A 25784-nucleotide genomic window follows, 5' to 3' on the forward strand; every position below is an offset into this window, starting at 1 on the left:
GCTATCTCATCCATTTGCTTACAGACTTATGCATCATGAGGTGTGGAAAAAATTATGTTTTTAGTTTTTTTTTTATTCTATCCCCTTTTTGTGCAAAGTGGTTTGACAGATTTTATTGTATCTCATTTGCAAGCCAATGAACTTTCTTTGAATTGTTTGCCACATATTAAAGAGTTTATAGAACAAATCTATTAATTTAGTGGAAACTTCATTTCCATGGTACAGTTGGGTCAGCCAACCCGTCAGCTGTCATCAACTTAGTTTTCTAGTGTCTGTTCAGTTGGGGTCATTTCTTTTCATTTTTATAGATTTTTCTCTTACCTCTAGTATCCTATACATTTTTTCAGCACTTTTCTCCCTTACAGGTTATTCTAATGTAGGCACTGCTTCTGACCCTTTCATTTCATTCTTATAAGCAGTCACAGTATGAAATGTGATTCTTTTATTACTTAATTCCCTACTTTCCTTACACCTATTTCCACTTCTATTTTCCATCTCCTTTCATTTTGCCCTCACGTAGTTTTCACTTCGTGGTTTTCCTTTATCCTTGAGCACTCCACATGAGAGCCAGATAGAACCCCGCAGTTAAAAATAGTTTCTGGCATTATTTGTGATTCCAAAGATGTAGTCTTGCAAATAACCTTTTCTCATTTGATTTCCATCTAACATGCTGACAGTGCTCCAATCTTGTTTTCTGATTATCCCATTACAAAGTGCTTTCCCTTGCATTTACTAGAAACTTGGAAGTAATGGTTCTATTTGGACAGCACTGCCTACTCATCATTTACCATTTTATGGAATTAGAAAGGCAAGAGAGGAAAGGACCCAGGCCTAATTTCCCTTTTAAGGGGAAAAGGCATTAATTAACTGTTGGTAATGTATAGTTTGAACCACTCTTTATCAGTGTGTTATACTATACATCATTGTAGTCTGGAGTAACATATCATGCAATGGAACAGTTTTTTGTTTTATTTTATTTTGGTTTGTTTTTTTTTAATCTTTTTACCAAGAGAGAGCACCGTATTATTCTCTATATTGCACTGTATTGAGGACTAATGCATTTTAAATTCAATCTCAAAGAAGCAAACAAACTCAAATGACTACTCACTGGGACACAATTTCAGGGGGAAAATTATCACAAATAAATTCATAAGAAGTAACCTAAGAATTCATATATGGCATTCTTATAAATATTCACAGTCCATAATCATGCACAAACCGTATTTGGTGTGTGTGTGTGTGTGTGTGTCACTGTGTATTTTATCTATGCTCTGAAAACATCCTACAAATAGCTAAATATGAAGCCACAATACCCAGGAGGCTAAATGATTGCCTGTTGAGCATTTGGGGGCATAACAAAATTTTCAGTGCAAAAATATCACGTTTCTTATGCATTCTAAAAATCTCTTATGTCCAAGAGTAAATTTTCTTTACATGTATTTGCTTCAATTGACATCTTAAAGTACATCTGAGAATACAATATAGTATATAATTGAGAGCTGAACCATCTAATAAATGCTGTGTGAGCTCTTTGAGGAAATGAAATGGTAATGGGATTCCTGTTCTCCTTGATAGGAAATGACTGTCCTTTGTTCTCTCCTGTGAAGGCATACCATCACATTTTAGTTGATTTCTCCTGTATGTTTCTTTAGGCAAGTCAGTAATTTCAGAGAAGCCAAATATATCTTGCTTTGGGGGATGCAATTTGACTGTTTGGACCTGAGTGTATTTCTCAGGTTATTTCAGCAGGCATTACAAAAAGATAAGCAATTTTTCTATAACTTGGATAGTTTAACATAATTTTTCTTCTCTGTTCTTCACAGGTGCATGAGGCAGTCCCATGTTACAATGAGTGCAATCAGTATGCCTGGGTTGCAGAGCACTGGACTCCATGCAAAATCCACAATGAGTTGAGGTCTCTGCGCTGTGGAGGAGGAACACAGTCTAGGAAAATCAGGTGTGTGGCAAGAGACATTTGGGGAATGGGACAGTGGAACTTAATATATTTTTGTAAAGACAACAGTGTCATTTATCCACATACATTGATTTTCATACAATACACTCCAGTTTTTGCTCATCTTTAAATATCCATGGAGCATATGTGCCCTGAATTGCCATAGGTATAGTGGGATTTCCGCTGCAATGAAGCTACAGTCCTTTCTGTTTCCTGCAAATGACTTCGGTGGGAAAGGCAACTGCATGGAGCAGACTGGATCCTTTTACTGACCCATAGCCATCCCTGTGAACTAGGAGATTTGATTGTGTTGCCATGTTTCTTATAAGAAGAGGGGAATGGGACACAGACACACCCAGAGAGGGAAAAACATGTGAAGACACAGGAAGATGGACATCCACAATCCAAGGAGAGAGACCTCAGGAAAAAACTATTCTACCAACAACTTGGTCTCAGACTTCTAGAAGTGTGAGAAAATAAATTTCTGTTGTTTAGGCAACACAACATGTAGCATTTTGATGTGACATTACTAGCTAAATCATACATACTCACTGTGTTATCTGATTTATGTGTATAATCACATTTAAATACGTAAGCAGATTTTCCAGGCATCTAACATTCCAAACCACTATTGATTTTAATAGCATGCTGTTATAATAAATGAAATAGCATATCTGTTCTCCTTCTTTCTTTCTTTTTTTTTTTTTTTTTTTTTTTTGACAGAGACAAAGAGAGTCAGAGAGAGGGACTGATAGGGACAGACAAACAGGAAGGGAGAGAGATGAGAAGCATCAATTCTTTGTTGCATCTCCTTAGTTGTTCATTGATTGTGTTCTCATATGTGCCTTGACCCGGGGAACTACAGCAGAGCGAGTGACCCCTAGCTCAAGCCAGCGACCTCAGGCTTCATGATAGTGACCTTAGGCTCAAGACAGTGACCATGGGGTCATGGCTGTGATCCTACACTCAAGCCAGCAAGCCCGTATTCAAGGTGGTGAACCCGCACTCAAGCTAGATGAGCCCGCGCTTAAGCCAGATGAGCTCACACTGAAACCGGCAACCTTGGAATTTTGAACCTGGGTCCTCCATGTCCCAGTCCAATACTCTATCCACTGTGCCACCTCCTAATCAGGCTCTGTTCTCTTTCTTAAAACCTACACACTGGAGGACATCTTTCTGGTTCATCTATGACTGCTATCACTTATTTATTTAAGAAATATCTTTGAATGTTTGCCTTCTATTACTGTCACTGTTCTAGGAACTAGAGATGAAACAAGTAAAAAAAAACATTCCTGTCTTCAAAGAACTTACAGTTCAGTAACAGAGGAAAAAATAAATAAACATATAAATAAATATATTGAACAGTTTTTGCTATGAAATTTTAGGAAAAAACATAAAATTGGGTCAGAATGATGAAGGATACTAGTTAGGGGATGTTGATCAGCAGAATACTTGAGGAGAGACCCAAATGAATGTGAAGTGTATAGACAGAGGATTAATGAGAACCAGGGTTCTAACAGCAGTACATCTATTTTGAGAAGCCGTTGGTGGCTATTAAATAGTATACAGCAATCCCTTTTATGTCTTGTGAACAGAGTAGCATTTTATAACCAACTAGAAGTTACACTCTTTGAAAAACATCATTGATGTGATTCCTGGGCAATGTACTTTTTTTTCTCATCTGGTCTTTGAGAAGACAGCAAAATACAGGTGTTCTAAGAAAAGAGGAAGCATATTTGAGATGTGTTTGTGTCATACAACTTTTCTATATTTTATTATAAAGTGTATATAATACCTAATTCACTATTACCCCCATGTACCAAATACAAAGTAAATACATAACTTATGGAGACATTTTATGTACTGCATATTAAAAATATATGCTAGCAATATGTTTTCTTTTTGCTCAAATTTTGAGATATGTAGAAACATACACATGGATCTGTGAGTAATAAATATGTCATTAACATCTTTTAAGTTCTAAAATAAGCTGAAAAGCAAATTGGTTATGAGTATATTATGTTATTTTTATATAAAGCAATATAATAACATAGTTGCTCACATGATTCCACATTAAAATATTGAAAATGACTCACTACATAGGGATGCAGCTTAGGGAATTTTCACAATGTGATCATACCTGTGTAACTGCCCAGAAACCAAGAAACCAAATACTAGCAGGATTACTTAAGCCCCTACCAGGCAATAACCTTTCCCCCAAGGTTAATCTGAATTCTGATTTCTGAGACCATTGATGTGTACTGTCTCTTTCTTAACTTTATATGAATAGAATTATAAAGTAAATGTTCTTTTGTGTCTAACTTCTTTAGTTCTACATTGTATTTGTAAGATTTACCCATGTTCTTCTATGTAACAGTAGTTTATTCATTTTCACCATTTTATAGCATTTAATTTGACTAATTTACCATAACATATTTATTTCTCTGTTGCTAGGTAGATATTCTAGAGACAAACTGTTTCTAGTTTGGTTGATTATGAATAGTGATGCCATGAACATGTTCAGTCATTTTTTATTTTTATCTTTTATTTTTTGGTGCACTTCTTTCCACATTTCTTTGGCAGATGAATACAGAAGTGGGATTGCTAGGCTATACAGTATGTATAGTTTAATTTTAGTAATACTGCTAACTAGTTTAGCAAAGAGTTTGTGCTCCACCCAACAGAGTAGGAAGGGTTATTATTTCCACATTCTTGCCAACCATTGATATTTTTCATGTTTTTATTTAAGCCATTCTGGTGGGTATAGATAGTGGTATAAGACTTTATTTTATTCCATGGAATCAGTGGCATGTCATTTATCCAGCCCTCACCAGCACTTATCTCAAAGCCTGACACCGGTCTCCAAACAGCTGTAACCTGTGTGTCTATACCACATGCTCAACAGCTATGTGAAAATGCTTGGTCCTTGCCCTTTGGCTTATGATACCAAAACTCTTTCACAAAATGCAGAAAACACCCAAAAGAAAAAAAAATGTTTAATTAATTAATTTTCACTTTACGTTGTCATGACCTAAATGTGTTAGACAAAGATTAGGGGGATTTAGATGCTATGAAATGAGATAAAAGTCCAGGAAAAGTCTGTTTGAATCTCAGGAACTCTGAAGGCTCTAGCTATTTTGAAGTAAGGGGTTCATTCAGAGAAGGAGAGTCTTCACAATTAGCTACAATAAAAAAATTTACTCTGTGCTGGACCTGAGCAAACATATTGTAGGTAGCTTTATAGATTGAGAGTTATTCAGGGACAATAGTTGTTTCTAGTCCCCATTGTTCTATGCTTCTCTGTGGAATAAAAGGTTCTTCAAAAAGTTATCACTCAATAAAGGCTAACTGGATTTTTTTTTCTGGTTTCCCTGGGTCTTATGTTTATATTTGAGGAGTGAGGAACTATGATACATCATAACTATTTTGAATTTACTCTCTACTGTTATAATAATCAAAATATCTTGTGATCTTGCCTTCCAGGTGTGTGAACACTGCCGATAGTGAAGGTCGAGTAGTGAATAACAGCCTCTGTGACCAGGCAGAAATGCACGCGGCAACACGACCCTGCTCTCTTCTGTGCCCCAGTGAATGCGTCATGTCCGAGTGGGGACCTTGGAGCAGCTGCCCACAGGTAATCTCTCCTCCCTTGTCAATGCCCTAATCCTCCAATGCTGCTTCCATGGTTGTTCTCTAGACTCAAAACATTCATCTAGTAATATGGGAAAATATTTTTACCTAAGAAAGAAAATAAAATTCAGCTATTGAGACTGAGCAATTTAAAATGTCAGTGCTTCTTTCTTAGGCCTTTATCCTGGGAACCAAGTAAGGAAAATGAGCCTGTAATGACACTAGGATTCGAAGGCACTCCTGTTATAGAAGGAGTCTCTTGCGTACCCAAATGATTTTCATTGTAATCTCTTGGTTCTTTCTATTTTTATCGTGGCAGAGTCAATTTTATCTTACTAGCCTAATTCCACTGTGTAATTTAGCTTCTGTTAGCGATGATCTGTTTTTATCTTTTGCTGTGTTTTTAATGATGAGGTGTTCTCAGGCCATGTTTTTTTCCTAAAAAAATGAAAACATAACCAAATGTGCCAACATAAATGTTCTTCAAGTAGTGTGGCTCACCTTTTCTCAGAAGATATATTTTGATGTTTTAGACTTGTATTTCTATTTCAAGATCTAAAAAATAAAATTAGGATAAGAAACATATTATATGGGACCAAACATTAAGAAGGAAAGAATTAGGATACATTGAATTCAATGATACTGACCATTTGTGGAAAGATTGTGTAAAATCTTTACATGAAAATGGAAAATATGTTTGAAATCAGTTAATATCCTATATTTGAACAATTGATTCTTTAATAATTATTGCAATCTTATCTTTCACATTTCTATAATTATATTCCTAAAAAAGAAATCCCTTGTTATTTTTTATTTGTTGAGATGCTGGGGATAGGACAACATAATATCACAATAAGATGAAGAGGTATCAGTTAGGGTAATCTGTAGAAATGTAGAATGTTTGTCTCATTATGACTGTTCTTTATTTTGTGTGTAACTTAAATGTAATGAATATTAACATGTATTGAGCATTTACTGTGTACAGGGCATATGTAAGAATTATTCCCTTTAGTCCTTGCACCAAGCCTACTAAGCACATACTGTCATCAGTTTCACTGTACTGATGAAGACACTGACGCTCCGGCAGGCTCAGTAGCTCACACAAAGTTCCACAGTGGTTAAGTGAAGAGACTAGGAATGAACCTTATTCTGTCGATGCAGGCAGAGTCATTGCTCTTACATCCTTGGTTCACTTGTGTTGGAAGACTTAGGGTACATTTGGACTCAATATTTCTTTTTCTTCAACGAGCAGCATTTATTTTAAGAACAAAGTGAGTTATTTTTAGTAAGTTATAATAATTACTATGATTATTCCATGACTGAGGACATGTATTCACACGTTAGGAAGTGTGGTAGCGTACACTCTTTATTAGTCAACTTGCAGAAGAATTAACAACCTGAAGAAGTTTAATTAAATGTAGAGGTCATGATCTCTCTCACTCCTTTTTTTTCTAATTTGTTCACAGCAGACTCCATTAAGTTGTAATCACTTTGCAATGAAAATTTTACCCTCTTATGTCAAACTATCTGACTACTGAGCTAAAATGTTTATTGTGGGAGCATTTTATATAAGGTTGGGATGACTATCATCCTGTGCTTGCTTCTTTAGGTTTCTAAGAGATAGTTTTCTTCAAAGTTTGCTTTTCTAAAAATGGTCATTCTGTTTTTGAATTGTTTATAAGTTAGACATAGGAAAAATACAATAGTCACTCTATTTTTTGGAGTGTCTATTGAAATTAGACATAAAAAAATACTTGAACCTTCTTTTATGTGTCTGGAGGGTGACATAGTTACTCGCTTGTCACCATGAAGTTGAGAGGATTGTCCTGCAACTGCTTGTCTACTTTCTAATTTACATAATAATATAATAGCAACAATACTAATAACTATGACAATAACAATAATAACTTTCATTGAGCATATCTTAGGTAGCCAACATTGTGCTGGAGTTTTATAACAACACTATATTATGATAAACATTAACCATAGTCACTCAGGTCTGCCCGAACATGATGACCTTGTTCTTCCTCAGACCTTATGCTGTTCTATGGTATAAATAAAGACTTTAAATTGGGAAAAAAATGCTAGTTAGTGCTTACAACTTATATTTTTTTCTATCTTTAGGTATGTTGCATAATTTTTTAAAAATGTAAGATTTTAGCGTAATGCATTAGCATCATAGATGCTTAAACAGTACTTGACAATGATCATGATCATGATAATGGCGAAGTTAACAAGCTGGATCTTTGTGCCTCAAGTTTAATTAGCACATTCATGAGCATTTTCTGGGGATAAAAGAAACAATTATTGTATAATTGTTCTCTATATTCTCTGTTGAATCAAAGTATAATATTGGGCATTATTTTACCAAATTCTCCTATGATAGTTTTCAGTGGGACATAAGTTAATGGAACCAATTCACTATGTTTTTTTTAATTCCTTCTTTCTTACCCAGGGCAGTTCTCTAAAGTCAAACATGTAGACAAGGAAACAAACATAACAAAAAGTAAACTATAATAATACATGTATACAATGGAATGCTACTCAGCCATAAGAAAAGATGATAAACTGCCATTTATGACAGCATGGATGGACCTTAAGGATATTATGCTAAGTAAAATAAGTAAATCAGAAAAAGTTAAGAACTGTATGATTTCACACATAGGTGGGATATAAAACTGAGACTTGGGGACATAGACAAATGTAAAATGGTTAGCAGGGGGGAGGTGGAAGGGGAGAGTAGTAAAGAAGAACAGATATATGGTGATGGAAAATGATTTGACTTTCAGTGATGGGTATACAATGCAATCAACAGTATAAATGCTATAGAAATGTTTACCTGAAACCTATGTAGTTTGTTTGTTTGTTTGTTTTGTATTTCTCTAAAGTTGGAAACGGGGAGGCAGTCAGACAGACTCCCGCATGCGCCCGACCGGGATCCACCTGGCATGCCCACCAGGGGGCGATGCTCTGCCCATCTGGGGCGTCGCTCTGTTGCAACCAGAGCTAGTCTAGCACCTGAGGCAGAGGCCACAGAGCCATCCTCAGCGCCCAGGCCAATTTTGCTCCAATGGAGCCTCAGCTGCAGGAGGGGAAGAGAGAGACAGAGAGGAAGGAGGGGGGGAGAGGTGGAGAAGCAGATGGGCACTTCTCCTGTGTTCCCTGGCCAGGAATCGAACCCGGGACTCCTGCACACCAGGCCGACACTCTACCACTGAGCCAACCGGCCAGGGCTGAAACCTATGTATTTTATTGACCAATGCCACCTCATTAAATTTGATTTCTAAATAAAAAATAACTAAAAATTAAGAATTTTTCTGAGACAAAAACATATTTTTATTTGTTTTACATACCTAAAAAATACTCTAAAATACTTGGATTTAATTATAAAATCTATATTTACTGTGAATCATCTTAATCTGTTTTTAGACATGTTGAAAAAAGCAGATATGTTAGTTACTTAAAAGAAGCTTAGCAAAACAAAATAATCAATTAAGATTAGTTTTTTAATTCCCAATATATGCCCTGTGCTCAGAGGCAAAACAGAGTATCATGACCACTGAGGAGCACACAGTCCTCAGTATCTTTGTACAAACATATTGCATAGGTATAGAAGATTCACTAGCTGAGTAGCAGTGTTTATAGTTCATACAATGTTCACTAGTAACGTAGTGACACCATCTTAAATTATTAAAAGTAAACTCCCTAACTTCTGGGGCAACAATTTTCACATTAGCACATATAAGAATCATCTAGAATGTGTGTTAACACACAGCTCTTATGTCCCATCCCAGACATTGCAGTTCAGTAGATCTGGGTTAGGGCCATGAATTTCCATTTTCTAACAAGTTTACAGGTGATTTGGATTCAGCTGTTCTGGGGAATACTCTTTGGGTCATAAGGCTCTTGGTCATTATATTCAACTCATGTTCTTTCTCAATCTCAACTTGTCATGTGGAAACTTAGCTTATATTGGTAGATACTTTTCATGTACCAGACAATATATTTAGCATTTATATTTATTATCCCACATAATCTGTAGAATGCCACTATTAAATAATGTTATTGCTCCGATGTATATATTAATAAACTGAGTTTCAGAGAGGTTAGTAGCTTGCTGGGTTTCTTTTAAATTGATTTTTTTTAGAGATAGAAAGACTAGGGGAGAGAAATATATTTGTTGTTCCACTTATTTAGCTAAATAAGTTGATTCTTATATGTGCCCTGACTGGAGATTGGACCTGCAAGCTTGACATATCCGGACAATGCTCTAACCAACTGAGCTACCCAGCCAGGACTAACCTGCAGTTTGTTGTACTAATAAAAAGGCACATTGACTATTTAAACCCGGGTAGTCTATAAAAGAAATAGAAGCCATGCTTTCTGTCCTCAAGAATATTAGATTGTCAACTCTGTTGTTTCCTTTCTGCTTTCCATTAGTTATGGATTTGTGAAGTTAAATTTTTCAAAATTGAATAACCTCCCTCATTCGAATAGCTTGCCAAAGAAGGAAAGGAAAGGAGTCTTGAAAAGGTGCAGTCTAATGCCCTGGCCAAACGCCTCGGCTCTGCGATCACGGCCAAGTTACTTCAATTTCTGAGCTACAGTTTCCTTTCCAGGAAAATAAGGACAATGACAGCTGTGTTTTCAGATTTTTTAATGATTGATACAATACATATAAAATGAATAGCATAGAATATAATTTAATACAGGTTTGTTAAAAAAAAATAAGATAAAAAACAGCTACAAATCAAAGATCCGCCGTACTTGTTTGCACGTGGTTGGGAAACAGCTGAGAGGTGCCATGCAGTTTCTAAGCCTATAGGAGAGATCCTTTCCCCCACACAAAACGAGTTTCTACTTGTGCTTACAATAATAAAATGTCACCTCCTTTGCTAAAAAATGTCTTCTGCCTACTTTAAGACTAGTCCTCCAAGATAAGACACCAGAAAGCTAACTGAATAGGCTACTGACATTATAGTAATTGCTAATTGCAAGACATACCAAAGAGCAAACAAGACAAAGACACTAAAAATTGTACTGGGGCTATTTTAACTGTATTGGGAAGAACTGGAGACTAAATGGATCAGTCAAAAACAAACAAAATTCACAGCAGAATTTGAAGAAAATGGAAAGACATGTGTATCACTTATTTTCATGTACTTATTTTTTCTTGTTTTCATAATATATATACATACAGGGTATGTAAAATTTTCTTTTTGACTCTGCTATGCTCCCTTTCTAGCATGTTTTATTTGTTTTACTTTTTTTTTTTTTTGATAGAGACAGAGAAAGAGAGAGAGGGACAGATAGGGACAGACAGGAAGGGAAAGAGATGAGAAGCATTGATTCTTCATTGCGGCACTTTAGTCTCCTTTATTTTTCAGTGATTGCTTTCTCATATGTGCCTTGACGGGGGGGGGGGGCTACAATAAAGCAAGTGACCCCTTGCTCAAGCCAGTGACCTTGACGCAAGCCAGCAACCTTAGGCTTCAAGCTAGCAACGTTTGGGCTTCAAGCCAGCTACCTTTGTGCTCAAGCCAGCATCCATGGGGTCATTCATGTCTATGATCCTATGCTCAAGCCAGAGACCCCTTGCTCGAGCTGGTGAGCCCATGCTCAAGCTGGCGACCTCGGGGTTTCGGACCTGGGTCTTCCGCATTCCAGTCCAACGCTCTATCCACAGTGCCACAGCCTGGTCAGGCTCTAGCATGCTTTAATGTAAAAAGAAACTTATAGAATTATACATATAAAAACCCTTGTAACAGAGTTCATTCTTAAAAGATATATGTATGTATAAATATACATGTGTATATATAACATAACTCATGTACAACTATTTATATATTTAATAATTTGTTATCTGTAACTCTTTTATATATCTAATTTTTAGAGTTTTTATGTTTATTCTTTATACTTAAAAATTATATGATACTAGTGAGAATCCATAGAATTATATATTCTTTAAGAGAGGTTTATAATTTTCTGAATTCAGACACTGCCCAGCCCATGACATATCTGAACAAATACATGGTTCTCTTTATTTATGGCAGCAATTCCTATAGAAAATTTTCATTAAGTAATACAGATTATCTATTTCTGACTCTCCTTGGAGGTTTGACAAAGAAATTTCTTAATCAATAATATTTATAGGAAAAAGCAAAGAGGGTCTTGGAGAGGAATTTCCAAACTGAAATATACTTTACAGAAGGAAGCTTTTGTAATTCCTCTCCAGAAAGATGACTCAAGTTTAGCAAAAAAACCTTCAACTTTACTGATTCACTTCAAGCTGAATGCATCAAATGCTGCCTAGAACTTTGAATGCCTTGCATTCAAAGTGGAGATCCAATGCACAGTGGTTCAAGTGCAACCTCATGGTCAAACCTTTACTGAAATCTCTGCATTATCACCAGGACAACCTCTGAAGAAGGATCACAAAGGAAGACTTCATATGGCTTAAGAATAAAAAAATATGAATTTTATCATGCAGTTAATATTGTGCTTCCAAAATACATCTGATTTCTATATTTTATTCCAATTCTTTTGAGTGAGAGCAGAATACTCTAGTGAAAGCCAATGTGGGTATATATCAGCAGATATACACTGCCTTTACTCTTGCAAGTAATGACACTTTTTTAAAAGAGAAAGAGAAATGCACTCCAGTTTTCTGATGTGTGCTCCAGAATTTGAGGTTAAGAAAGATACTTTTTTTCTTAGTGTTCCAGTGTTATTTATTTTATTGAATTTATGGGGATAATATTGCTTTACAAAAACCATACAGGTGTCAAGTGTGCAACTCAGCAAACCACTCTTTGCCCACTGCATCGTGTGCCCTCTGCCCCAGCCATGTCTTTTTTGTCCCCATTTTTTCCACACCTGCCGCCTCCACCTAGCCCCTACCCTCTTGCCCCTGGCCGTCACCACACTGTTGAGTATATCTACGTGTTACGGATATATGTTGTTTGCAGTCCCTTTCCCCTATTCCATCCAGTCCCTCCAACCTCTCCTCTCTGACATACCAGTTTGCTCCGTGTGTCCAAGCCTTTGTTTCTATTTTGTTCATCAGTTTATCGTGTTCATTCGATTTCACTATAAATGAAATCATATGGTGTTTGTCTTATAGTATTTGGCTTATTTTGCTGAGCATAATAACCTCCAGGCCCATCCATACTGTTACAAAATGAAGGAAATCCAGTGCAATTTTTGGTAAATGCCATCAACAAAGACATTTCATTAATGATGACTCAGTTTTTCAGCACCTTAATGCTGTCTCTGAAAGTTATGTTTCTGAGGAAGCAAATTAACCTCATGTCTGTTACTAGTACTCAGCTGCAGTCTCTTCATCAACCTATCCTCACAGTCTGGAGCATGCAGATGACAACCTGTATTTGTTTCTGGAGGGCATGTCTAATGGTCATGACTCTCAAGCTGTCTAGTGCTTTTCTATGGCTAACAACTAAAAGCCAGAGGAGAACGATTAAAATGTTTTATATTCTGAACTGAAAATTTCGGTTGTTTCTGTTAAATTGATGTTGGTTCTTGTCAGAAGCCAATAATTCATTGTTCAAGGGCTTGTGGAGTGTTTTATCCCTGTGTGCAGTAAGGTTTAATATCACTTAGCTCTATTAATATTTCCAGAACCAATTAGAACTTGCGAGTTGAGCCCTGCAGAAATGGTGCCTCATTTTATACAGTACGGCAGCAAATGACAATCAGAAGAAAGCAGTCGGACTGTTTCCATTTTTAAAATTCAATATGTTAACATTCTTAAGAAGTATGATTTCAACTCTGGCCATTTTGCTCAGTGGTAGAGCATTGGCCCAGCATGTGGAAGTCCCGGGTTTGATTCCTGGACAGGGCACATAAGAGAAGCATCCATCTGCTTCTCCACCCTTCCCCCTCTCCTTTCTCTCTATCTCTCTCATCCCCTCCCACAGACAAGGCTCCGTTTGAGCAAAAGTTGGCCCCGCACTGAGGACAGCTCCATGGCCTCTGCCTCGGGCACTGGAATGACTCTGGCCACAATGGAGCAGCACCCCCAGATGAGCAGAATGTCGCCCCCTAGTGGGCATACTGGGTGGATCCTGGTCGGGCACATGCAGGAGTCTGTCTGACTACCTCCCCACTTCTAACTTTGGAAAAATACAAAAAAGAAAAGAAGCATAATTTCTTTGAATCTCACTATGACCTATTTGAAGTATAAATTAAGGGTTCCGTTGTTCTTAACCTCACTCTGTCTTTTTCTCTCTCTTTCTACCTTTCTTTATCTCTACTTTATAGTAGAAATCCTCTCAAAAAATTCATAAATTGATCAGCCAGTTTAACATGGACCACCAGTTTCAGCAATTATCTACATAAGACAATTTTATGTATTTCTTCTTCCCCACGTTTCACTCCTTCTCCTATAGATGACTGTATAGTATACCCACACTTCACCATATCATCGTATCTATGAATACTTCTACATAACTTCTTAAATGATAATGACTAATCACAGCTACAGCAAAACATAACCACAATACTCTTATACCTTGTAGGAGTTTAATATTCAAAAAAATAAAAATATGACTCGTATAAAATGTCAAAATTAATTAACTTACTAATGATTAAACCAGCATGATTGCAAGGATAGTCCAATGAGATTGGAAAGGGCAGAGAATTTTCACTTTAAGAAATAATGAAATTTTATTGGATTTATTTGGATTGGATTGGACTGATTTACACTCTCATTGTAAACACTAAAAATTGAGCAGAATATATTGAACAAGTTTTCAGACATTGAACAACAGGTAGCATGGAGCTATGATCCTTAGGGAAGAAAAACCAAGTAAAGTGAGCCTTAATAATCAGCATGGTTTCTAGATGGAGATACTTTCTGGATGATGGTAACAGGAAAGGATGATGTTTTGTTCTGACAAAAACATAGGGAAGAGACAGAGATCAGAGATCTAAAAAAGAGGAAGCTGAACTATGAAGGGTGAAATACTGAAGAGGTAAGGCTAGGCAAAGAAAAAAATCTAGATATCTAAATAAAAGTTTCTTTAAGCTCTTATCCACATTCTAATCTATACATGTATGGAGTGAAACTCCAGGTAGAGGCAGAGAATGACCTCTGGATTGCTGCTAGTTATAAACATTCCAAAGTTCAGCCTGGCCTTGGAGACATTTTAATTCCATTTAGCTAATACAGAGATACTTCTTCAAGCCCTCAGGCCATCTAATAATGACCAAAAAGGTTATTCCTTAGGAAGTCCTAGAGAAATGTCTATTCTAGAGTTTTCCTAATAAAAATTAAAGACAAACCTTGGAAGAATCAACCTGATCTACAGTTAACCTTATTTTCTGTCAAAATGAACTTCAACACATTTAGTAGAAGACATGAAAACACAAAAATTTTATAAATGTGTAGTCACAATGTCTAGGAGTGACTAAAAGACATATTAGGAGCTTAGGTAGTTCTGGTAATATTTTTACTCTTGAGTTCTGGTCAAGTTATATAAATGTTTCCACATTGTGCAAAGTCCTGAATATTACATGTATATTTTTCTATATGTATAGTATACCCAATTACTTGTATGTCTAAATAGGCAACAGACTCTAATCCATAAGCGAGAGGAATACTAGTCACTAGAAGCAGAAACAGAAGATAAGGAACTTAAAAACAGCTATCATAAATATTTAAGTATGCTCTGGAATTAAAGAAAAATATGAACATAAAGAGTAAAGTAGAAAATATGGAAAAAGAATCACTTATAACTTTTAAAGATATAAAATACAATGTCTGAGATGTAAAATATACCAATTGAAGTAATAGAACATTATACCATGCAAAATAAAAGATAAGTGAACTTTAAGATATAGTAATAGAAGTTACACTAAGGCAAATAAAAAAAAAAAGACTGAAAGAAAATGAAGAGACTAAATGATCTGTGGAACATTATGTGGTTTAATATAAACATAATTGGAGTCCTTTCAGGGAAGTGGAGAATGGACAGAAAAATATTTAAAGAAGTAGTGGCTAAAATTATTTTATTTCTGGCTGTAGTCCTCAGAATATTTTCTGAGATTATATAATCCTGGTTGACAATATTCTAAGAACAATAAAGGAAATAAAAATGCTAGAGGTCTCTATGTTTACTATCTAAAGTCTTTCACTTTAATTTCTTTATTTTTCAAAATGGTAGCTCAATGCTCAGCTGTGCCTAGTGTCCCCAAAGCAGAAAGTTTGTTTTCCCCTTTAAAAAAAAGAAAGTTTTAGTCTTTAGCTAGAGTTATGGAAGGCAGGCATCAGGCTACTTCAAGTGTGTCCTAAATATTTATTTTACAAAGTATATATAGGTTTTTGAATTTCAAATATTTCTTAATTATTTAATCTCTTTTTTATTTATTAATTTAATTTGCTCTTTAAAGTGTATTAAGGTTTGCTAAGAGATTGGTGTATGATCAATATTTGTTAACGTTCCACTATGATTCGGAAAAAAGAGTTATTTTTTCTTAGAATTCATCTTACATATATAGAAAAATTCATCTCTATTTATTATATATTTTAATATTTTTGTCCACATTTGTCATTAGCCAACTTGAAAAATGATACTCTGCCACCAGTCTACTAGAATATGCTATTATGATTGTATTTCTGTCAAATTCTCATTGCTTTTTTAATCATAATTAATTTCTATAAATTGATACCATGTTGTTCTGCACAATAAGCTGCAGAAATATTTGCTTCAATGATTCTGGTGGGGTTTTTTTGTTGTTGTTCTTTTTTTGTAACAGGGACAGAGAGGGACAGAGAGAGGGACAGATAGAGACAGACAAACAGGAAGGGAAGGAGAGATGAGAGGCATCAACTCTTCATTATGGCACCTTAGTTGTTCATTGACTGCTTTCTCAAGGCTGCTCAGGGGCTACAGCAGACTGAGTGACCCCTTGCTCAAGCCAGTGACCTTGGGTCCAAGCTGGTGAGCTGTGCTCAAACCAGATGAGCCTGCGCTCAAGCCAGCTACCTTAGAGTTTCAAACCTGGGTCCTCTGCATCCCAGTCTGTCACTCTATCCACTGCTCCACCACCTGGTCAGGCTTCAGTGATTTTTAGTTGATCATTATTCATTAAAATTTTGCTATTTTATTCTGTTTTGTCTGATGCAGATCTGTCTGCTTCACTTTCTTTTTTGTGTATTTTTATCTTCACTCATTTTTCCCCACTATATTTCTTTAAAAAAAGACTTGTTTTTACAAGTCTACATTAATGTTTTTGTCTTTTCATAGAAGTATTTAAAATGTATCTTAATTTTTATACTTAGCATCGATTATATGTTTTTTAAAAAAAGGATCCTTGAAATTTCTATTATTTTATATAGCTTTATGGAATATGCCTTGTAGTTTTCTATGCATTTGAGTGATTTAATATTACTACTGATTATCTTTAATTTTTATAAAAAAAAAGTCTTGAACATATATTTTTTCTATTATAAACTTCTAAACAAAACATTAAAATATGGACACTATATATCAGGGGTATTTAGCTTGCTTCATTTAGCTTCTAAACTTCCTATCTCTGCCAATATAGCTTGAAAATATTAACCATGGTTATTTTTGTCAGCTTCTCTATCTTGCACAATCTTATATTATGTGTAGATTTCCATAGAAAATGTTACCTTTTTTCTTTTTCTTTTAAACCATTTTTTGCTATTAAGAACATGGTACTCTTGCCCTGGCCGGTTGGCTCAGCGGTAGAGCGTCGGCCTAGCGTGCAGAGGACCCGGGTTTGATTCCCAGCCAGGGCACACAGGAGAAGTGCCCATTTGCTTCTCCTCCCCTCCGCCGCGCTTTCCTCTCTGTCTCTCTCTTCCCCTCCCGCAGCCAAGGCTCCATTGGAGCAAAGATGGCCCGGGCGCTGGGGATGGCTCTGTGGCCTCTGCCTCAGGCGCTAGAGTGGCTCTGGTCGCAACATGGCGACGCCCAGGATGGGCAGAGCATTGCCCCCTGGTGGGCAGAGCATCGCCCCTGGTGGGCGTGCCGGGTGGATCCCGGTTGGGCGCATGCGGGAGTCTGTCTGACTGTCTCTCCCTGTTTCCAGCTTCAAAAAATGAAAAAAAAAAAAAGAACATGGTACTCTTTATTTGCTATATTGTAGTTGGAAAATACCACCTCAGCAAGTTGTAAAGACACCTTGACTTTGTTTACTTCCTTATGACAAAATTGCAAATTCAAGTGCTTTTGCATATTCTAATACTATAATAATTATTTTTATACCACCTCTGATTATCTTCTATTATTGGATGTATCCTTATTCTTATTGAATTTTTTGAAGTGAAAGAAGAGGAGATAGAGAGAAAGAGACTCCCTCATGCATCCCAACCAGGATCCACTGGAAATCTCTATCTGGGGCCAATGCTTGAATCAATCCAGCTACCCTCAATGCCTGAGGCTGACCCTGGAACCAACCAAGCTACTGGCTGTGAGAGAGGAATAGAGAGAAAAGAGGGAGAGAGGAGAGATCAACTGCTTTTTATGTATGCCTTAACCGATATCAAACCTGGAATGCCCACACAATAAGCAGACACTCTATCCACTGAGCAAACCAGCCAGAACCTGAATTTTTTTGATTAACCACTGTATTATGGTTTAGAGTATCATATGTATATTTTCTCTTTCCAATTCTAGGAAATTCAATAGTCTGATGAGATATACATTTCATGCATTAAAATGCACAGATCTTAAAGGTACAGCTTGATTCATTTGTACTTTTATACATCTGATTAACCACCAAACAGATCAAAATATAGGCCAATTTCAGCAACCTACAGGTACCTTGATATCACTTTGCAGCTTATACAGATAGTTTTCTCACTCAAGTTAGCAACTAGTCTTATATTTATCATATCTGTTCATTTTGCCTGCCTTGAACTTGAGCTTTATGTAATTGAAATAATACAGTATGCCTGTATCCTTTTGTGTCTGATCTCATTAGCTTAATATTATCTTGTACATTTATATAAATGGAATCAGAGTATATATTCTTTTGTGTCTAGCTGATTTTGCTAAATATAATGTTTTTGAGATTTATGAGAGTTGCTGAGGTCATTAGTTTGTTCATTTATGTTGCTACATATCATATCATTGTAGAAATAAAGCATTACTTATTTATGTATTCTCTTATTAGTATACTTTTGGGTCATTTCTAACTTTAGTTCTCTTATGACTATAACTATCATGACCATTTTGTGAATTGTTTTTTGGATATTTGCACTTATTTCTTTCTTTTGAGTACATATTTAGATATGGAATAGCTAGGTCACAGGCTAGATATACATTTATTATTAGAAACTTTCAAATAATTTTCGAAGTTGTAGATCCATTTTGCATAATTTCCAGCAATATATGAGAATTCCGATTCTAATACTTCCTCATTCACATTTAATATTTTCAAGTTTGGGGGGTTATTTTCAAATATTAGCTATTCCATTGGGCATGTAATAGGGCGTGTAATATCTTGTGTGTTTTTTTGTTTTGTTTTGTTTTGTTTTTGTGAGAGAAAGAGAGAGGCAGGAAGGGAGAAAGATGAGAAGCATCAATGCAAAATTGTACCACTTTAGTTGTTCATTGATTGCTTCTCATATGTGCCTAGATGGAGTGGGGAGAGGGGGATTTCAGCTGAGCCTGTGACACCTTACTCAAGCTAGTCACTGTGGGTTTAAGCCAACAACTTTGGGTTTCAGCCAGCGATCACGGAATCATGTTGATGATCTCATGCTTAAGCTGGCAACCCTGTACTCAAGCTAGTGAGCCTGCACTTAAGCTGGGTGAGCCCACTCTCCAGCTGGCGACCTCAGGGTTTCAAACCTGAGACCTCAGATACCAGGTCGACATGCTCTATCCACTCTACCAACACTGATCTGGCTCATTGTGATTTTAATTTGCACTTTCCTGATGACTAATAATATTAAATAATTTTCATTTTCTATGGGCCATTATTTGTACAGAATCTATATAAGCCTTTTTCCTGTTTAATTTTTAATTGCATGGATTTATTTAGAAGAGTGTTCTTTTTTTTACCCAGAATTATTGACCTTGAGGTCACCAGTTTGAGCATGGGTCCACCAGCTTGAGCAAGGGGTCTCTGGCTTGAGCATGGGATCATAGACATGAATGACCCCATGGATGCTGGCTTGAGCACAAAGGTCACTGGCTTGAAGCCCAAAGGTTGCTGGCTTGAAGCCCAAGGTCACTGGCTTGAGCAAGGGGCCACTCGCTTTACTGTAGCCGCCCCCCCCCCCGCCCTGGTCAAGGCACATATGAGAAAGCAATCACTGAACAACAAAGGAGATTAAGGTGCTGCAATGAAGAATTGATGCTTCTCATCTCTTTCCCTTACTGTCTGTCCCTATCTGTCCCTCTCTCTGACTCTTTCTCTGTCTCTGTCAAAAAAAAAAAAAAAAAAGAAAAGTAAAACAAATAAGACATGCTAGAAAAAAGAGCATAGCAGAGTCAAAAGTTTAAAGGTGTACAATGAGATAATTTGATGCTCACATATATTGTGGAATGATAACCCCAATAAGATTAGGTAACCTATTGATCACCTCACCTTTTGTATGTGTTTGGTGAGAATATATAGTATCTATTCTCTTAGCAGATTTCAAGTATACAATACAGCATCTTTAACTGTAGTTAACATGCTGTACATTACACGGTGAAAAATTATTCATTTTATAATTGAAAGTTTTGATTTTTTGTCCAACATCCCCATATTTTCCCCACCTCCCAGCTATGACAACCACTATTCTAATATAGTTTATGAATTCAAATTTTTTAGATGCCACATAAAAGTGACACGTATTTGCCTTTCTCTATCTGACTTGTTTCACTTGGCATAATGCCCTCAAGGTTCATCTATTTTGTTGCAAATGGCAGGATTTTTTTCTTTATATGGATGCATAATTTCTATAGTATTTATATATGTGTTTGTGTGTGTGTATACTACATATATATGTATCAGATACTTAGGCTGTTTCCATATCTTGGCTGTAGAGAATAATGTGGCAATGAACATGGGAGCACAAATATCTCTTCAAGGTAGTTATTTCATATCCATTGAATATATATTCAGGTGTGGGATTGCTAAATCTTATGGTAGTACTAGTTTTAATGTTTTGAGATATCTCCATACTGTTTTCCATAATGGCTGTACCAATTTATAAAACCACTAATAGTACAAAATGGTTTTCTCAACATCCTTGCCAATATTTATCTGTCTTTTTGATGATGGCCATTCTAACAAGTGTTAAGTGATATCTCATTGTGGTTTTGATTTGCATTTCCTTAATGATTAGAAATGTTGAGCATTTTTTCATGTACCTGTTGACCATTTGTGTATTGTCATTGGAGAAAATGTCTATTTAAGTCTAGTCTTTTGCCCATTTTAATTGGATTATTTGGGTTTTTGAAATAATTTTATTTAGAAAATTATATTTAATTAGTTGACATTAATCAATAAGAGTACATAAGTTTCAGGTAAACATTTCTATAGCATTTGGACTGTTGATTGTGTTATGTACCCATCACCCAAGGTCAAATCATTTTCTATCACCATATATTTGTCCCTCTAGACTCTCCTCCCCCATCCCCTTCTCCACATCCCTTTCCCCCTGAGAACCACTTCACTTTTATCTATGTCTGTGAGTCTCAGTTTTAAATCCCACCTATGTTCTTAGCTTCTTCTGATTTACTTGTTTCACTCACTATAATGTCCTCAGGCTCCATTCATGTTGTTGTAAATGGCAATATGCCATCATTTTCTATGGCTGAGTAGTATTCCACTGTATATATGTACCACACCTTCTTTATCCAATCTTCTATCGAAGGACACTTTGGTTGTTTCCATGTCTTGGCCACTGTGAATAATGCTGCAATGAACATTGGGTACATGTGTCTTTGTGTACCAGTGGTTTCAAGTTTTTTGGGTAGAAACCCAATAGAGGGATTGCTAGGTCGTATGGTGGCTATATTCTTAATTTTTTGAGGAACCACCATACTTTCTTCCATAATGGCTGTACCAGTTTACATTCTCACCAGCAGTAAATGAGGGTTGTTTTTTTCTCCACAGCCTGCCCAACACTTGTTATTACCTATCTTGTTGATAATAGCCAGTCTTACAAGTGTGTGATGGTATTTCATTATAGTTTTGATTTGCATTTCTCTAATAGCTAGCAAAGATGAGCATCTTTTCATATATCTATTTGTTGTTTGTATGTCTTCATGAAAGAAATGTCTGTTCAGGTCCTCTTCTCATTTTTTAATTGGGTTGTTTGCTTTTTGTTGATGAGCTTTGTGAGTTCTTTATATATTTTGGATATTAACCCCTTATGAGAGCTGTTGTTTGTAAATATCATCATTGGTAGGATGCCTTTTTATTTTGTTGTTAGTGTCTTTTGTTGTGCAGAAGCTTTTTAGTTTGATATAGTCCCATTCATTTATTTTTGGCTTTACTTCCCTTGCCTTAGGGTCACATTCATAGAATGTTTTGGGGTTTCTTTACATAAGTTTGTATAAACTCCTTATTAGATATATAGTTAGACAATATTTTCTTCTGTTCTATGGGTTGCCCTTTAAATTTAATGGCTTTTTCTGCTATACTCTGTTTAGCATCAAAGTATTACTTAACTTGTAAAATGGTTGGAAGTATTCCCTCTTCTATTTTTAGTAAGAGTTTAAGAAGAATTTGTGATAATTCTTTTAATTAGTTTTTATTCATTTTTAATTTATTCTGTTTATATGAATTCAAGTGTCCCACTGAATATAACTTCTTCACCCCTACCCTGTGTACCTTTTTGTACCCTCTTTGCCATCCTTCTCTTAACTCCCTCCCCCCTTCCCTCTAGAATTTGCTATCCTGTTATCTGTATCTCTGTTATATATATATAGTTTCACTAACCCCTTCACCTTCTCTAACCCCATCCACTCATCCCCCTTCCCTCTGACTGCTGTCTCTCTGGTCCTGTGACTCCTTCTCTGCCTCTATTCTGTTCCTCAGTTCACTTTGTTCATTAGATTCTACATATATGTGAGATCATATGATATTTGTCTTTCTCTGCCTCGCTTATTTCACTTAGCATAATAATCTCCAGGTCCATCCATGCTGTCACAAAAGGTAAGATTTTCTTTTTTTTCACAGCCGTGTCATATTCCATTGTGTATATGTACCACACTTTTAGTCCATTCATCCACTGCCAGACACTTGGGCTGTTTCCAGATCTCGGCTATTGTAAACAATGCTGCAGTAAATATGGGGGTGCATATATTCTTTTGAATCAGTGATTTGGTATTCTTAGGATATATTCCTAAAAGTAAGATAGCTGGGTCAAAGGCAGTTCCATTTTTAATTTTTTGAAGAAATTCGATACAGTTCTCCACAGTGGTTGCACCAGCCTGCATTCCCACCAGCAGTGTAGGAGAATTCCCTTTTCTCCACATCCTCGCCAGCACTTATTATGTGTTGTTTTGTTATTGAGAGTCATTCTGACAGTTGTGAGGTGGTATCTCATTGTGGTTTTAATTTGCATTTCTCTGTGGTAATTCTTTTTGAAATGATAGGACTTCCTGGTAAAGCTATCTGGTTTGGAGGGTTTCTATGTTGGAAGGTTTCTGATTACTGCTTCTATCTTTTTACTAATTATTAGTCTGTTTAGATTTCTATTTCTTCTTGATTCACTTTTATTAGTTTGTCTATTTCTAAGAATATATCCATTTTTTTAAGTGTCCAGTTCATTGGCATGTAATTGTTCATCATAATCCATTATGATTCTCTGTATTTCTGTGCTATTAGTTGTTATCCTCTCTTTTATTTGTAACTTATTTTAGTCCTCTCTTTTTTTCCCTTGGTGAGTCTAGCTAATGGTTTGTAATTATTTTTATCTTTTCAATAATCAAATCGTATTTTTTGTAGATATTTTCAATTGCTTTTATATGCTCTATTTTATTTATTTCTGCCCTAATCTTTATTTTTTTCTTCCTTCAGTTAACTTTGGACTTATTTTGTTAATAACTTTTTTGTAGTTCCTTGTGGCATAATGTTGAGTTACATGTTTGAGATATATATACATTTGTAATGTGAACTTTTAGAGCTACAGATTACTTTTGTTGAATTCCATAAACTTTGGTATGTTGTTTCTATTTTCATTTGTCTCAAGTTTTCTTTTAATTTCTTTTTTGATTTCTTACTTGACCCATTGGTCATTCAAGAGTGGTTGTTGTTTCATTTCTAGATATTTGTCATTTTGTAATTTTCCTCCTGTTATTAGTATCTAGTTTCATACTACTATGGTCGGAAAAAATACTTGATATAATTTCAATATCCTTGAATTTTTTTTTAAATTTATTTTGTGGACTGACACATGTGATCTATCCTGGAGAATTTTCTGTGTGCACTTGAGAATAATCTGTTTTCTAGTTCTGGAAGGAATGTTCTTTATACATCTGTTGGGTTTATTTTGTTTATAGGGTTGTTCAAATTCACTGTTTCTTTATTGACTTCCTGTCTGCATGATCTATCATTTGTTTATAGTGAGGTATTAAGCCCCTTACTATTATTACATTGCTTTATATTTCTACTTTTATTTCTGTAGGCAATTGCTTTATATATTTAGGTGTTCCAATGTTGAGTGCATAAATAGTTAATAGCAGTTGCATCTTCTTGATTATTCTTCTGTTCTGTGGAGTCTCCTGTTAGAGTTGTCTGTTGAATTTTTCAGTTCCATTGGTGTATTCTTCTGTTCTAGGATTTGTGCAGTTTTGTTTATTTTGGTTGTTGTTTGGTTTTCAGATGGGTTTGTTGCACTTCTAAATTTGTTCATGCATTGTTTGCCAAATTTTGTTTAGTTGTTTATCTGTGCACCTTCTAAACATTTTAAGAAGATTATCTTAAATAAATTTTCAGACAGTTTATAGATTTCCATTTCTTCAGAATCAGGTATTGACTACATTCTCTGTGATCTTATTATCTTAGCATTGGTATCATTACATTTGGGGAATTGACCTCCTCTTCCAGCCTTTAGAGATTCCCTACAGCAAGGAAAAACTACCAGTCGGTTCAGTTTGGGGTCATGGACAGGTCAGCTGATAATGTCTGAAGGCAGGTGAGGCTTACTGTTTTGGTCTCTAGATGGGCAGAGCTGTTGCTCATTCTCTGAAGTTGAGGGGCTATTGTCTGATCTCCACATTCAAGTGAGGTCTCTGCTTGAATAGCATTATAGGCTGTATTTCATCAAAAGGCAGTGTAACTTGTTGGGTTTCAGGCTGGGAAGGATTGTTGGCAGGTATTTTGTCTGGAGAAGGCCACAAGCTGTGCTCAGCAATTGGGCAGGGTCACAGGATGGATTCTGTTGCCAGTTGGGGCTATATGCTGAGCTCCACAGTAGGATGGTAATATAGATTGGCTCCCAGTCTGCTCATGGTCACTGTTGGGTTCCATAGTCAGGCAGGGTCAGAGGTTTTGCTCAGCATTTGGGCAAAGCTGCTGGCTAGGTTTCCTGTCTAAACATGGTAGAAGGATGACCTCCATAGTTTCCTATGGTCTGTGGCTGGGCTGCTTGGCCAGGAAAGACTGGAGGCTCTGCTCAATCATTATGCAGAACTGCTGGCATGGTACTTGCTCTAGGCTGACCATTGGATAAGGCACTGTGGCTGACAAGGGTTTCTGGTAGGAATTTCTGATTCAATAGGTTGGTATCTATGCTCAGCAATTGGTCAGGGCTGATGACTTGCTTTACTCTCAGGTTGGGTTTGTAAATAAACCTGGGTGGCTCATTGGCTGGGGACCCAACCAAGGACTGGGCAGAATTACTGATCAAGTTACCTGGGTGGATGGGGCAACCAGCTCACTTATGCAGATGGGCAGAGCTGCTGGTTGACACCTCCGCTATGTGCCACCAGCAGCAGAAACATGGTCTGCCAACTTTACACACTGGTTGCTCTAGGTGCCACCCCCTTCTCCTTTTCTAGCTGATTCCCAGTAGTCTCGCTCACTGATTCTCCGGATCATCTCCCTGGAGGTGAAACCTAAGCAGGCCTCTGGGAAGCACCCTATAACATGGAGGAAGCTGGATGCTCATCTTGGGCTCTTTTTATTCACCCACTGTAGAAATAGGCCCAGGGGCACCCTTTGGATGCAGCACCATGCCATCCTAGCGGAGCGGCAATGCAGT

At 36.4% G+C, this 25784-nt stretch overlaps 1 protein-coding gene across 1 annotated transcript in view; it reads left to right on the forward strand.

Annotated features, from left to right (window-relative positions):
• The window catches only part of THSD7B (thrombospondin type 1 domain containing 7B), an 891282-nt gene that overhangs the window by 779527 nt on the left and 85971 nt on the right, over positions 1-25784 (forward strand). The window contains exons 15-16 of the mRNA XM_066346150.1: positions 1824-1957; positions 5438-5588. Coding sequence (XP_066202247.1) covers positions 1824-1957; positions 5438-5588 — 285 coding nt within the window. The remainder of the gene's footprint in view (positions 1-1823; positions 1958-5437; positions 5589-25784) is intronic.

Source organism: Saccopteryx leptura, chromosome 7 (genome assembly GCF_036850995.1).
Source record: "Saccopteryx leptura isolate mSacLep1 chromosome 7, mSacLep1_pri_phased_curated, whole genome shotgun sequence".
In the NCBI taxonomy this organism is placed as follows: Eukaryota; Metazoa; Chordata; class Mammalia; order Chiroptera; family Emballonuridae; genus Saccopteryx; species Saccopteryx leptura.